Source organism: Pelobates fuscus, chromosome 10, assembly GCF_036172605.1.
Source record: "Pelobates fuscus isolate aPelFus1 chromosome 10, aPelFus1.pri, whole genome shotgun sequence".
Classification (NCBI taxonomy): Eukaryota; Metazoa; Chordata; class Amphibia; order Anura; family Pelobatidae; genus Pelobates; species Pelobates fuscus.
In genome coordinates, this window is record NC_086326.1 from 102,647,494 (window position 1) to 102,664,240 (window position 16,747).

A 16,747-nucleotide genomic window follows, 5' to 3' on the forward strand; every position below is an offset into this window, starting at 1 on the left:
AGAAGTTAAGAGTGGTTGTTTTGGGCTCTCTAGCTGGGAAACACAGGGTAGAAGGGTTGGAGCAGTGAAGAGTAACCCCTAACTCATTGCTAAGTAAGAAGGACGGTCCAAAGGCATACCCTACACAACTGGAGATTTAAACCTAGATATCTGTAGCCTCAAACCTAAGGTGGACCGGTGGACCCTTATGTTGCAGTTATGTTTTTTTGTGTTACTTTTCTTACACAAACAAAATGTCAAACCGCAGTACACTTTGTTGTCTTAGATATTGGATGTAATTTGTGAAGTGATATCAGTAATATGTTGTACAATGCTCTTGAACATAGCCATGCTTATCAACGGCTCGATGCAAAACTATCCTGCCCCTCGACAAGGCCACCTATAAACAGTGGCGTACATACCATGGGCCGCCCTGCGACCCGGTATGTACCCACTGTGGCCAGCCTCTTCTCCTGGGGGGTCCAGGAGCCGGCCACCTCAGGGCCCCCCGAGGCTGGCCCTGGTGTCACCCGGCAGGCAGGCTGGCGGGTGCGCGAGGGAGCATTCTCCCCTGTGTGCTCCCTCTTCAGCTTCCTCGCGCACCGCACTGATACCGGAGATGACGTCATATTCCGGCTCCAACATCAGTAAGCGGTGCGCGAGGAAGCTGAACAGGAAGCATTCAGGGGAGAGTGCTCCCTCGGGCGCGCGCCAGCCTGCCTGCCGGGTGGCACCACTGGACCCCGGGGAATCCCCTCAGCTCTCCCAAAGGTAGGGAGGCTGGGGGATTAGATTTAAAAAAGAGTGTGTGTGTGTGTCATACCTTGTGTCCCGCGCCGTCCCGGTCCCGCCGTCCGTCCTCACCTGTCGGACGGTGTGGATCGCTGGCGGGCGTTGCACGCGTCTGGGAGAACGTGCACGGACGTGCGCGCGCGCACAAGGTAACCGGCAGGGGTAACATTTAAAGATCTCTTAAAGAGATAGTAGCCAATTGCTACTACCTATTTTATACCTCCCTCAATTCTGTCCCTGCCTATCAGTATTCACCTTACCCTATATATACCTCCTTCTGACATCACTTCCTTGCCCTGTCGTGGTTTATTATAGCCCGAGAATGCGTTCTGAATAGCTGTCTTTTCTTTGGTTCCTGACTTTGGCTTGTTTATCGGTTATTCTCGTTTCTGGCTCCCTGACCTTGGCTCTGTCTATTCGCTTTCCCGTATCTCTGTATTCCTGACCTTGGCGTGTTTGACTATTCTTATCTCTCGTTCCTACGTTAAGCCCGGCCACCTTAAGATCCGGTAATACATCTATCTGGGTTCGCCTTTATTGTTCTCTGGTTTGCGTGTTGGGGAGTATTAACCTTGACATTACGACAGGGCCATGGACCCTGCAAACCTGAGACAACAAATGGCAGCATATGAAAATAGAAAAAAGGGGTTAGACCATAGAATGGATCAGTTTGCCCAAGCCAAACTATGCTCGCTAGAACTGCGTGTCTTCAACCAGAGGCAGAGGACAGTAGTTCTCAGGGCGCTGTCGCTCTAACCCCTGCAACTCATTCCACTCCATCTGTTCGTCTAACTCCTCCTCCTCGTTATTCAGGGGATCCATCGTTATGCAGGGGATTTTTGAACCAGGTGGGCGTACATTTTGAGGTAGCCCCTGATTCATTCCCTACTGATAGGTCCAAGATTGCGTTCATTATGAACTTATTAGAAGGCAGAGCCCTGGCTTGGATAAATCCCTTGTGGGAGAATGATGATGTGATTGTCTTTAATCTTGAACTATTCCTCAGGACCTTCCGTAATGTGTTCAATCCCCCAGGCAGAAAGAGACTAGCAGCCAGAGCATTGTTAAAAAACAAACAAGGATCTAGATCAGTGGCCGACTATGCTATCGAATTTCGTACCTTGGCCTCTGAGCTGACTTGGAATAACAGTGCTCTGACAGCTGTGTTTTTTGAGGGTCTTAAGGAGTCCTTACAGGAGGAGGCAGCAGCCAGGGATTTATCAGAAATCCTAGAAGACCTTATACAATACATGTCGGATATTGATATCAGGGTTAGACAGAAGCATCTTCATCTTGATAGACAAGGGAGGGCTTTAGGGAGAACCACTCCTCGTCCAATGATAACCGGATTACCCGCTTTACCAGCCCCGGAATCTGATTCTGAACCCATGCAACTAGGTAACACAAGACTCTCTGAGGCTGAGAAGTCTTACAGAAGAAGGGAAGGGTTGTGCCTCTACTGCAGGCGTAAGGGGCATTTGCGTAACAACTGCCCATCACGTCCAGAAAACTCTACCGCCTAAGCTTGTTCAGCCGGCCTTGGGTGTAATGTCTCTGTCCCCTAAAACAAATTCTTACAGGTGTGTTTTGCCTGTAACCCTATTATGGGAAAGTGTTAGTCATCTCACTATGGCCCTCATTGACTCTGGATCTGCAAACAACTTTATTGACCGGACCTTTGCAACAGCTCTTTCTCTTCCTTTGGTGGAGAAAGACACACCCTTGGCCTTTGAGGCCATAGATGGTAGACCATTAACAGTCCCCTATGTTACGCATCAAACTAAGACTGTTATTTTATCTATAGGTGATACCCATAAAGAAAAGTTGTCTTTCCAGGTAATTTCTTCCCCGTTTTGCCCTTTGGTTCTTGGTTTTCCGTGGTTACAAAAACATAACCCTGTTATTGACTGGAGGGAAAGTCAAATCCTGTATTGGAGTACGTCCTGTAACCGTTCTTGTTTAAGTCAGGTTAAACCCCTTTGTTCCCTTAATGTTCCTTTAGCTCCTCCACTTGCCACTAACGTACCACCTCAATATCAAGACTTGGCGAAGGTCTTTGACAAGATACAGGCAGACCGTCTGCCTCCACATAGGCCATACGACTGTGCTATCAATCTCCTCCCTGGCACCATGCCCCCCAAGGGAAGAGTTTATCCTCTTTCTCAACATGAAAATAAGGTGATGGAGGAATATGTACAAGAATCACTAAGTAAGGGATTTATCAGACGTTCTTCTTCCCCTGCAGGGGCTGGTTTCTTTTTCGTTGCCAAAAAGGAGGGGGATTTGCGTCCATGCATTGATTATAGGGGTTTAAATAAAATCACTCTAAAAAATGCGTATCCTATACCACTGATAACAGAGCTCTTTGACAGGCTTTGTGGTTCTAAAATCTTTACCAAATTACACCTTAGAGGAGCTTACAATCTAGTTCGCATTAAAGAGGGAGACGAATGGATGACGGCATTTAATACTCGAAGCGGTCATTATGAGTATACGGTAATGCCCTTTGGTCTATGTAATGCCCTGGCAGTCTTCCAAGATTGTATCAATGATGTCTTACGAAATCATTTGCATACTTGCGCTATTGTGTATCTTGATGACATTCTTATTCATTCTCCTATATTCAGATACATCACCAACAAGTTAGAAATATTTTACAAACCCTTCTTGCTAATGGCTTGTATTGCAAACTTGAGAAATGTCTGTTTGATCAGACTTCTATCCAGTTTTTAGGGTATATTATTTCTACTGACGGATTTCAAATGGACCCTAAAAAACTACCGTCTATTCTTGAATGGCCCTTACCCATTGGTTTGAAGTCCATACAGAGATTCATTGGATTCGCTAATTATTATAGAAAAACTATTATAGAAAATGTATAAAGGGCTTTTCCCAGATTATAGCTCCAATCACAGCTATGACCAAGAAGGGAGCTAATCATGTCAATTGGTCTGAAGAAGCCAAGGCTTCTTTCACTCTCTTGAAGAAATATTTTGCCTCAGCTCCCGTCCTGGTACATCCAGACCCCTCTAGACCCTTCATCCTTGAAGTTGATGCATCCGAGACCGGTGTGGGGGCAATGCTATGTTGCATCCTTGTGGATTCTTTTCCCATAGGCTGACATCTGCAGAAAAGAATTATGATATCGGTAATAGAGAATTATTAGCCATAGTATCAGCTCTCAAGGAATGGCGTCACTTACTTGAGGGATCTACGGTTCCTATCATGATTCTCACCGACCATAAGAATTTATCCTATTTAAGTGACGCTAGAAGGCTTTCTCCCAGACAAGCCCGCTGGGCTCTTTTTCTTTCCCGCTTCAATTATGTAATCTCCTATAGACCTGGTAATCGTAACACCAAAGCAGATTCTCTTTCCAGACAGTTTGCCACTCTTGATAAAGAAGAGGTCATAGCATAACCCATCATACCTCCTGAGAGAATCATTGCTTTAACCAGAACCAGGGTCTCTTCCCCTCTTTTGCACAAAATCCAAAGGATCCAAGATAGGGCTCCTAGTGATAAGCCTGTTGATAAATTCTACGTACCTCCAGAGCTGAGAGGAGAAGTATTCAGCCATTACCATGACAGTAAAATGGCTGGACATATGGGGGTATCTAAGACCATTGATTTGATTACTCGACAGTATTGGTGGCCATCTCTTAGAAAGGAAGTTGAAGATTACGTATCATCGTGTAACGTTTGTTCCCAATCTAAATCTTCCCATCAAATGCCATGTGGTCTTCTGCATCCCCTTCCTCTGCCATCAGTTCCTTGGTCCCAGCTGTCTATGGATTTTATAGTCGAGCTGCCACAATCTAAGGGTTTTACTGTTATTTTGGTTATAGTCGATCGCTTCTCTAAAATGGCGCATTTCATACCTTTGAGGAAACCGCCTTCCTCTGCTGAATTAGCCAGAATATTCACCAAGGAAATTATACGCTTACACGGAATGCCAGACGTCATTGTGTCTGATAGGGATTCACAATTTGTTTCGAAGTTTTGGAGGGGCTTTTGTAAGGACATGGGCATTGAGCTTGCCTTCTACTCGGCCTATCATCCTCAAACAAATGGTGTTGCTGAAAGGACTAATCAAAGCCTTGAACAATACCTCCGTTGTTTTACGTCTCAACTCCAGGACAACTTGGCTGACCTTCTTCCTTGGGCTGAATTCGCCAGGAATAACGCTACGCACTCTGCTTCTGGTCACAGTCCCTTCTTTGTCACGTATGGTCGTCATCCTAATTTACTTCCGGCTTCGTTTTCTCACATGGGTATGCCGGCTCTAGACGAACACTTATCCACTGTACGCGACACCTTCTTATGTTGCTGGTGATAGAGTTTGGTTATCTACTCGGAACTTGCGCTTACGCGTTCCCTCTATGAAGTTGGCTCCTAAGTTCATTGGTCCTTACAAGGTCTTGCGACAGATCAATCCTGTTTCCTATGCCCTGGACTTGCCCAAAAACCTCCGTGTACCCAACGTCTTTCATACGTCCCTCCTGAAACCGCTTGTTTGCAATAGTCATTCCCGTTTCCAGCCTCGTCCTCCTCCTGTTTTGATTCAGGGTCAAGAGGAGTATGAGATTCAACATGTTGTCGACTCCCGCATCTCCCATGGTTCACTTCAGTACCTGGTTCATTGGAAAGGCTATGGTCCCGAGGAGCGCTCCTGGGTTCCTGCTTCTGAGGTCCATGCGCCCCGACTCCTTAGGGCGTTCCATGCTAGGTTTCCTTCTCGCCCTTCTGGTGTTCCTCCAGTAGGCGTTCCTTCAGGGGGAGGGGGTTCTGTCATAACTAGTGTCCCGCGCCGTCCCGGTCCCGCCGTCCGCCCTCTCCTGTCGGACGGTGTGGATAGCTGGCGGGCGTTGCGCGCGCGCACACCTCCAGGGGCGCGCGCGTCTGGGAGAACGTGCGCACAAGGTAACCGGCAGTGGTAGCATTTAAAGATCTCTTAAAGAGATAGTAGCCAATTGCTACTACCTATTTTATACCTCCCTCAATTCTGTCCCTGCCTATCAGTATTCACCTTACCCTATATATACACCTCCTTCTGACATCACTTCCTTGCCCTGTCGTGGTTTATTATAGCCCAAGAGTGCGTTCTGAATAGTTGTCTTTTCTTTGGTTCCTGACTTCGGCTTGTTTATCGGTTATTCTCGTTTCTGGCTCCCTGACCTTGGCTCGGTCTATTCGCTTTCCCGTATCTCTGTATTCCTGACCTTGGCGTGTTTGACTATTCTTATCTCTCGTTCCTACGTTAAGCCCGGCCACCTTAAGGTCCGGTAATACGTCTATCTGTGTTCGCCTTTATTGTTCTCTGGTTTGCGTGTTGGGGAGTATTAACCTTGACAGTGTGTTAGTGTGTGTAGCTAGTGTGTATGCATCTGTTCATGAGAGTGTGTGTGTGTCTTAAGCACTTACCTTTCTCCAGCGCCGGACTCCCTTGGCGCTGGGGATCTCTCCGCCCCAATCCGCCTCTCAGCTACAAATGCGCATGCATGGCAAGAGCCGTGGGCGCATTCAAACCACCCATAGGAAAGCTCCTCTAGCGGCTGTCAATGAGACTGCCACTAGAGGCTGGATTAACCCTCAGTGAAACATAGCAGTTACTCTGAAACTGCTATGTTTTCAGCTGCAGGATTAAAACTAGAGGGACCTAGCACCCAGACCACTTAATTGAGCTGATGTGATCTGGGTGTCTGTAGTGGTCCTTTAAGTGTATGTGTATTTGCATGCACTGGCGTACATACCGCGGTCGCAGGGGTCGCAGCCCTGTGACCAGGTGCCTGTCGCCGCAGGGGGGCGGGGGCCCACGGATCAGTTTTCGCACCAGGGCCCCATGGGTTGTGTGTACTCCACTGCCTATAGCGCTCAATGCCTATGCAGTTCACCCTGGGACTACCACCCCAAGCAAAGTGTCCCAAGCCTCTGACTAGATTCGTATTTATCTACCTCTATTGTGACCCATAGGGGTGCTTAAATGCCAGGGTTTACTTCCCCATCGGTATTAGCGCTTGTTCTATCAGGGCAGGCTTAGGCCCTCTACTAATTAACATGACTCTTGATATTTCTGTTACGTTTACACAAAGTCTACGGTTTATACAGTTGAATTACCTTTGTTGTAGAGCTAATTGTATATTTGTCTACCTTACCTGGCTATATATATGATTTCTAATGCTCATCTTGTTTCTTATAAAAAAACAAAATGTAATTCCCTCCAGACATTTTGTATTACAAAACATATGTGAGGAAGGCTGAACTTGATAGACGCAAGTCTCTTTTCAGCTATGTAACTATGTAATTACTGCAACACTCATGTATTGTCATATGTCATCCTGCGAAATGTTTATATGTGCAAACTATGCACTACAAAAATAAAGAATAAAAAAATAAAATAAAAAAATGTACATTGGGGAAAAAAAAGAACCACATTTTTTGGTCAATATGAAGATAGCAAGGTTCCTTCAGACTGCAATCTTCCTAGAAGTAATAATACATTCACACAACACAGATATCATGTTATCCATGTAAATTACAGACCTTTCAACATCATCTAGTGATAATTTTGTGATTGCATTCTGACAATGGCCAATAAGCAGTGCATTTTCAAGTTGAATTACTAACTTTTAATATGTTTTGAAATTATTTAATAATGGTTGTTTTACAATGATAAAATATAAATATATATATATATATATTTGTGTACGGGATTATGAAAAGGGGCGTACATTCCAAGTAGGTTTAGTTTTAACAAATAATAGTCGGTTGAGGTGTGCCGAAACCGACGAGCGGCTAGGCCTGTAAAAAAGAGGGCCCGCCTGGTTATAATGATATGTGAAGAGGGTGTGGTGGGAGGGGAGCTTCCGGAATCGACGAAGACAGGTGAGTAGGGGTTTGCTGGGTTTATATACACCTAAATCCCTCCCACAACTTCAGGCATACGCCTTCTATTTGTGTACGGGATTATGAAAAGGGGCGTACATTCCAAGTAGGTTTAGTTTTAACAAATAATAGTCGGTTGAGGTGTGCCGAAACCGACGAGCGGCTAGGCCTGTAAAAAAGAGGCCAAAAAGTAAGTAACGTTTATATATTTATTAACACCACAACAATAAACATTATTTAGACATATTGTGAAAAGCGAGTCTGATCTCTTTCTCTGAGTTTGGAATGTACCGGTTATACACTGCAGATTTCCAGCGTCCCATTTTCTTTATTATGTGTGATGGGACATGATTACTTGAAGCCGTGGTGGCTGCTCCGATTCGAAAAGAGTGTCCTGAGAAGGAGTTTGGGTTGAGGCTAAGTCTAAGTAACAATGAACGTATGTATAGCATGAAATGTTTCGTCGTGAGAGGTTTTCCTTGTAGGGACAAAAGCGGCAGTTCTGGATTCCTAATCTGTTGACTTACCAGGTTATCCAGCACCTGGACTGGGCAACATTTAGACCCTGTAGGGAAATACTTAACCTCCACGGGGGGGCCTGTTTGATTTGTTTTTGTACGGGGAATAACTAAAATATAATGATCATTTATTTTGGACAAATTTCTCTGTTTAAGGCAAGTGTCTGTGTCTGTTATTTTTTCTACTGAAAACTCTTTGGGCCATAGGAATCCGAAAAAAGCCAAATAAGCTGCGGATTTAATTATCAGATTAGTAGGGGGAACAAAAGGACCTTTATCTAAGAGTTCAGAGATTTTCTCAAAGATGTTACTATCAATTGGGAGTCTCTCAAGGGTTTTATGGTTATTTAGTCTCTGGATACCTTTAAGAACGTTTTTAATTGGGTATGTGGACAAGAAAGGGGTCTTATCGGGATAGATAGTAAGCATGAAGTGTTGTATACCTGTTAAGTATAGTTTGATGGTGTTGTAAGCAAGCTTTAATGAGGTGTGGCAAAAAGTTGAAAATGCAACCATAGTTTCCACTGAAAATCGATTTATTATGTTAAAGTTGCGTACAAAATTATTAAACATTTCAAATGCCCTATTGTACGCTCTTTTTGTGTTTGCCGATAACCCGGCCTGTGCTAGAATTCTACCCTGGGCCAATAACTGATCTAAAGCATGATTAGATCTGCAAACTGTGGGGGAGTTTTGGGTTGCTTGTTCGCAGTAGGGTGAAGGCGGAAAAATTCCTGAAAATTGAAACGTGATAATGCGTCAGCAGCGTTATTGAACATTCCTGGAACATGTATACAACAAATGTAAAACTGCCAGTTTGCTGCTAACCAGGTGAGCCTCCTAACTAACTTCATGATAGACAGGGACTGAGACCGGCCTTTGTTAATTATATTGCAGGCTGCTATGTTATCCGAAAAACATTTAACCGCTTTACCCCTCCAATTTTCAGCCCAAATGTGTGCTGCTGCTACTATGGGAAAGATTTCGAATAACGCTGAGGTTTTGTCAAAGTTATCTAGTGTGTTAGTCTCAGGCAGCCAACTGTCAAATACCCATTCGTCCCCAAATATTGCTGCGTACCCGACTGAAGCTGCAGCATCCGTCCAGATAACTGGGGAATCGTCAGAGATGGGAGGAATGAACAATGACCTACCATTCCACGAGGACAAGAATAGTTTCCACATTCCTAGGTCAGCCCTTGCTGAATCGTCTAAACTGATCTTTGTGTCGTCGTCAGGGAGGCCGTGTAGCAGCGAGAGTAACCTGGAGATAAAAGATCTGCCTTGCGGGATAACTCTCATGGCAAAGTTAAGAGAGCCCAGGAGAGACTGTAATTCTTTCCTGGTGCAAGACCCGAGGTTGGTGCAGGTGTGAATGCAATCTAAAATCCTGTCCACCTTGATTTGAGGGAGGCTGGTTTGCATGGATACAGAATTGATCGTGATCCCTAAAAAGGTGATTTCAGTATCGGGACCCTCAGTCTTATTTGCGGCTATGGGAACACCAAGTTCCTCAAATAAGGAGAGTGCCCTATGTAGGCTGAGCGGTGTGCAGTAGTGAGGTTCTATATACAGAAAATCGTCGAGGTAGTGGATTACTACTGGGCATCTGGACTCGTTGAGCAACAGCCAATTCAGGGTCTCTGCAAACAAGTCAAAAAGTTTCGTGCTACTTTTTGAGCCAAAGGTCAGCCTGGTAGCAAAATAATATTCCCCTTGCCATTTGACCCCGTGTAGGTGCCAGAGCGACTGCATAATAGGTAGCAGCTTAAAAGCATTCGAGATATCCGTTTTGCTCAACCAGGCTGCCTTACCGAGGTTGACAATGGCTTGAATGGCATCGTCTATCTTGGCGTACTGCAGTGAGAAGTCTTCGGATGGAATAAGGGAATTTAAACTTGGGGAGGTGGAAGAGTGCGGTGCAGAGAAGTCAATTATTAACCTCTTTTGTCGTTGAATTTACCCGTGGCTATACCTAAAGGACTTGTCCTCCAGGACGTGAAAGGTGGTGTGGTGAAGGGACCTATCATGAAACCATTTTCCACCTCTTTGTCGAGGAGAAGTTTTAGACTGGCTGGGTCGGATATTGCTGACTGCAGGTTGGGGCATTCTAGTGTGCCTGAAGGGAGTGCCACAAAACCTGTGTGAAAGCCTTTGGTGAAACCGGAAATGAGAAAGTCCGCTAATTGAGAAGAAGGATGTGCAGTCAGGTAGCGTTGCAAATTTGGTACATTTATTGGAGTAATTGCCTTTTTTGGAAACAGTTTGTTCGGGCACATCGTTTTTGCGTGTGCCCTGAAACAGACAGAACAAACGTGGAGCAATCTACATGCGCTATAACTACATCCCCCTTCATTAAAGTTGTTACAGACCTGCGTTTTCCCGAGAAACACTATGGGTCTGCCCAATTTGTCCTTCATTTCCCTTTGACCAGAATAGTCTGGGTTAGCGAAACTAGTAGATGGACTAACTGCGGTACTAGGACAAAAGTTCGAAGTATGAGAAGCTGAAGCGCAAATTGCACATGCTGGTGTCCTAAGCCCGGCGAAATGCCTACAAAATAATTCAGTGTCCAACTGACTCCAATCAGTGGGAGTGTTGAACTGTGCCAGGGATGCGGCTGATCTGGCTGAAAAGGACTTGTGGTAGTCGTAGAATGCATAACCACCGTACTTGTAGGCTAGGTCCACCAGCTTGTGCAAATATAAGTCCAGCTCTTCCCTACGGTGCGGGAAAGCGGAGCAAATTACGTCTCGATATAACCCAAAGGCTAATACGAACTTGGGAATATTAAGTTTTTTATTAAGCCTAGGGTCCCTGGCTTTCATCACTAGTGATATATCTTCAAAGGTGTAAGCCCTGTTTTCGATAACATCCTGTGATGCGATGAGGAGGGAGGCTAAGTTAACATCCTTCCCTTCTATTATGTCTCGTCTAAGGTTTTGTGGGATTAAATGAACAGGATTAATTACATTAGACTTTTTGGCAGGAGTATTAGTGGAGTTACCTCCTAAGTCGGACTCTGGTTGTACCGGAGGAACCTGAACTTCCGTAACGCCGGACCGACCAGAGGCTTCCAGGGCATCTAGCCTGGTACTAATGCCGGCTACAGAGGAGACCAAAGAGGACATCATGCTCCGCAGTTCAGCTAAACTATTCTGTATAGAACCGTCAGAACTAGGGCCTGGTGAATCCTCCGTAATTTGGGCGTTAAGCAAACGGAAGAGTTCAGCTTTCCTGGCTGTAGCCGGGAAGGGAATATTCCTCCTATTGAGCTCGGCCGTAATCTTTGGAATAGTCCAGGATCTGTAGCTGGATGAGGCACTAGGTTGTCTTGGCTGGGAGCTAGATCTGGACGGAGTGCTTGCGACTGATTGTTCATCGTCTGGAACCGAGGCTGTTGACATGCTACGGCATGAAAGGAAACTTAGAGTTAAAATGGTTTTTTTTTTTTATTTTTTTTTTTTTTATTTTATTTTATTTTATGCGCGTGCGTGTGTGTGCTGGTTGGCTAGCTAGTGCCACCGTGGCGAAGCAATTAACTAGGTTGGTGACTGGTGAGGCCCTGCTAAGTGCCAAGTGGCTTGAGAGGCTCTATCTATGAGTTGGCGCGAGGGGATTTGAGGCCACTGAGCGTTGTGGCGGGGTGTTGGCCTCTCGGTGGGAAGTAACCATAAGACAGACTGGGGGTGACTGGTGAGGCCCTCTCTATACAAAATGCGAGGCGGCTAACTATGATTTGGCCCGAGGGGCGTAGTACCTCCGAGATGAGGATGGGAGTTGGCCTCGCGGGACCACTAACCTAGGCGAAGAAGCCAGGGGAAGATTACCGCTATTGGGCTCCTAAAACCCTAGCAACCAGCAACGACTAACTGGACGGGAGAATAGCGGCGACTGAACGTGCTCGTGATGTAATATATTAGACTTACCTGAACGATGAATTAGTGACTGGATTAACCTAAGATGACCTAGAGAGTAATTTACTGTCGGCTTGTACTGCTGACGTCCCGAATTGCAGAAAAACGGACACAGGTGATGTTAGATAAAATAGAAAAGAAACAAGCCAATTTTAGTTAATGAAAATTTTACCGATTCTTATTAGTAGTGAGCAAGGTAGGAAGGAAATAACGTAGTGTAGGAAGGGAAATATTACTAACCAAACCGTAACTTGTAACACAGCTTTAATTGAAGAACGTATCCTGGAAGAACCCCTGTAATTTTTAAAACAAAGCATACGGAGGAGACCCATAAATTTAACAAAAAAAAAAAAAAAAAATTAAATTAGCAAGTAAATAAAAATATACACATACTAGGTTTAACCCATTTGTATATCCCATAACAACTGCTAGTGAAATTCAAGATAAGGTAGTGTGTAGGACTTAATGTTAACCCAAACTATTGCCCAATCTGTCACCATAACTCGCTACACCAAACTATAACACCTTCCTGTTATGCAGAAACGTACAAGTACTTGAACTGGTTGTAAATTAGAAATGTCATATGTGTATAAAAGCATGCCGCTCCCAGGGAAAACTAGTTTAGTAATACCAATACAGACCGAAAATTATGAAAATTCGAGCAAGGAATAGCGTTATGGAGGATAAGTGATTGTACAGTAGTTAACAGATGCGTTGGTTTGAAATGGCGTTCATTGAAACGTGAGTAAGATAAATTATGCAGTTTAAGGTAGCCGAATGCGAATGCACAACTGACATGAATTAATGATCTAAGGAAGAGGAACTTACGGTTGTCGGGGACTTTACTGCAAGCCAGCGTTCTCGTGGAAACAGTGCTGACCGGCAGGCTGTGCGAACGTCGCGGACGAATGACGTCAGAGGGTCTGTGAAGCGGAATGAAGGCGAGCTTCCAGCTTCCGGAATCGACGAAGACAGGTGAGTAGGGGTTTGCTGGGTTTATATACACCTAAATCCCTCCCACAACTTCAGGCATACGCCTTCTATATATATATCTCATTTGTATAGAAAAAATATCACTATATCAAATAATATAAAAATATGTTAAATAATTTCAAACGTTTATCCAAAAATATTAAATCAGTGCTTCATTTCTGTATTACTATTCATAGAATACAGTGGTGTCAAAATAGTAATGGGGTTCTGTTTAACTGGTTGATACATGAGACTCCATCTCTCATGACTTTGTAGCTATAATGGCCAGCCCACCTTCCATACAGAAATGTTCAGTCAGTTTCAATAAATATACCAATGAAATAGTCCTTTTAGGTAGCCCAGTGAATAGTGAAGGTGAATGGACTCACCACATTTGCTGGTTGCAACAGAAGGTTTGCCAGAAGGTTGATGAAGTCAGCAGATACCCAGAGTGTGTCACGGGGGTAGTTATGATATATCAAACAGAAGAACTGCATTACACTGTTGGAGGATATCAATAATCTGCATTTGTTGTCCGTGCTGGTTTCCTGTACATTAAAAATCCATCAAACTCTGTCAATAACAACGCCTGAATATATCTAGCAAACACATTGCGAACACTAAGGACCACACACAGGGTCATTAGATGATCCATACAAAAACATTAGTTTAGTCTAAGTGATTGAAAGCTACATAATGCTTACGGTACAAAACAGTCAAATAAACACAGCCTGTCTTTATTAGAAAAATAAATTAAATAATTATATATGTCAATAAGGCAGAGATATGCATTAGAGGTTCGATTCTATCCCCATAGATAATGTATCTTTGTTGGCTACATTCCTTGACAGCATAATTCTGCAAATGAAATTTGTCTGATAAAGTAGCACATGTTGCATGTAATTTGAAATTGTCATCAAGCAAGGTACTCAGGAGAAGCAGCAACACACTTGCAGATAATCCAAAGAGCAACTTGACGACAGAACAGGGCCTTAATAGAGACATAATGATTTAATGAAGAAAGCGATTGCAATTAGTGAAATGGGTATCAACCTGTGTCACACCTAAGGAGTGCAGTTAATTATTGAGCATGACCCTGTGAAGAAATCTTAAATGGTGAGTACATTACAGAGTTACAGTAAATTGTGGGAATTTACTGTTAATTCATTAGTCATGTACAGTAATAATTCAATCATATTGTACAACATTTATTTACAGTCTGGATTCCTGGTCTTTTGTTCCTGTGGCTCAGTAACTCAATTTATCATGTTAAAGGGACATTATAGTCACCAGAACAACTGCAGCTTGATGTAGTAGTTCTGGTAAGTTGAATCAGTCCCTGCAGGCATTTACATATAAACACTGCCTTTTCAGAAAAAAAGACAGTGTTTACATTGCTCCCTAGTAACACCTGCATCCAGATGGCTTCTAGAGGTACTTCCTGGATGCAGAACTGAAGTTCAGAGTCTCCACACTCTGCATAAAGACAGTGAACTTTTCTCATAGAGATGCACTGATTCAATGCATCTTTATGAGGAGATGCTGATTGGCCAGGACGATGTATGGCTCTGTCCCTCACCTCCTTGGCATAGATCACCAGAATTGACAATCTTAGCCAATCCAATGCTTTCCTATGGGAAAGCTTTAGATTGGCTGAGATCATCATATCTAATCATGTCAGTCAAGAAGGCAATCAGGGTCGGAGCAAGCACCGGCAGACCCAAGCAGCACTGGAAATAAGGTAACTTTTATTACCTTTAAAGGGAGGCACAGGGGAGACCGGACACCCAAATGGTGATTTTAACACTATAGGGTCAGTAATACATGTTCCTACATCCTATACGGTTTCTTTTGTTTTTATCCAAATGCGTCGTATAGAACAAAGTGATCATGTTATTATGCTTTAACATGGCACTAGGTAGTTTTAAAGTATTAAAGGAAATTTCCAAACTTTTTATTACTACAGAAAATAAAACATTACATGCACATCACCTCTAAGTGTATTGTTTTGTAATGACTACATATACATTTCAACTACTTTTCAACAAATCTCCTTGCTTTTTGGAGGTGGCCATCTCTAGGCCTCCAGCTAGAAAAGCAGCTTATCGTAAGACCAGGACCAAATTGAAAAAGGCACACTTAAAGGAACACTATAGTCACCAGAACAACTACAGCTTATTCCCTTCAGGCTTTTTGCCGTAAACACTGTCTTTTCAGAGAAAATGCAGTGTTTACTGTAATACAATAATTTTCCTGTGTGTTTTTCCAGGTTGATTGAAATAAATCTTTTATGTACTGTACATATTTTCTTGGGTAAAAGGCTCGCCAGGTTGATATGCGTCTATATTCATCAAAAATACTAATACGCGGGGGGCGTGGCCGACTGCCAAGAGAAACAGACGTGAATGTGTGGAGCTCCGCACCGGCATAAACTAAAGTAAGCACTTACCCGACAACCGGCTCCCGAAATCGGCCACACACACACGCCACCCGCACAGAGACACAAATGGGGCGAAAAAAATAAAAAAAGTCGCCAGCCAGAGACACCCAAAATGTCCGATATTAGGCTATCATTTTCAAGGCCTACTCCACAGGCAGCCGCCAAGATGGCGGCCGCAGTCAGCAGCGAGGAGGAGGATTCCCAAGATGAAAGGGAAAGCCTTACTTCACCCACAGCAGAGTCTGAACCCCCATGCCCTGACACAGAATCAGAGGCAGAATCATCCCCTGTCACAAAAAGAGACATTAGGGACCTCTTACAAGAAATGAGAGAGGTGTGGAAGGCTGATATACTAAGCACACAGAAAGAGGTGGGGGACATCCAGCAAAGGCTCACAGCACTGGAAACTAGAGAAAGAGCAAGGGACCAGCAGACACAAAACTCCCAAGACACAATGCTGACCCTCTCCTCACAGGTCCAGAAACTCACTCGGACTATCACCACAATGGAAGCTCGACACAGAAGGCGGAATATACGCCTCAGGGGGATACCGGACAATATAGAAGGAGAGCAATTACTACCCTACATCCACGCCTATTGACTACAATGGGCCTTAAAGGAGGCACTGATCCCACAGCCATAGTATCAGCATTTCGTATCCGGAAGGCTGCAACGGCTCCCGAAAACGCAACCAGAGACACTATAGTGGTCACAAAGGGCATGGTGACCCGCTCCGCAATTATGTCCCGTTCAAGAGACCTGGGCACTGTGCAAATGGAAGGCAGCACGGTGGCCCATTATGGGGACTTACCATTCACAGTACTCGCGGAACGGAGGCAGCTAGCACCAGCGGCCAAAAAACTACGAGACGCAGGAGTCAGATACAGGTGGGGAGCAGATGGATCCCTGGAGGTACCACGGGGAAACCAGACGCTCACCCTGACATCTAAAGACGACCAAAAGGAATTCCTTTGCCAGCTGCACCTCCCAGATCCTGACGGGCCAGACTCCGAAGAAAGAGACACAGTGTCGCAGCGCACTCCCAATAGTAATCTGGGTCTGGTGAAACATATGTACATATCGAAACTGACCAAGAGACGTTCTCAAACCTCACCACACAGTAGCTGCACGCATGCCCTCGGACCCCGCATGGATGACCAGCTGGGGCGCAAATAGCGCAAGAGCCGACACCGCCTGAACACTCACCTAATCTCCACTTAAACTTTTTCAAATGCATCCCCAACAG

General features: G+C 44.5%; 1 protein-coding gene across 1 annotated transcript in view; it reads right to left on the reverse strand.

Annotated features, from left to right (window-relative positions):
• Positions 1-16,747, reverse strand: part of WDFY4 (WDFY family member 4) — a 344,228-nt gene that overhangs the window by 110,502 nt on the left and 216,979 nt on the right. Inside the window, exon 32 of the mRNA XM_063434671.1 lies at positions 13,451-13,609. Coding sequence (XP_063290741.1) covers positions 13,451-13,609 — 159 coding nt within the window. The remainder of the gene's footprint in view (positions 1-13,450; positions 13,610-16,747) is intronic.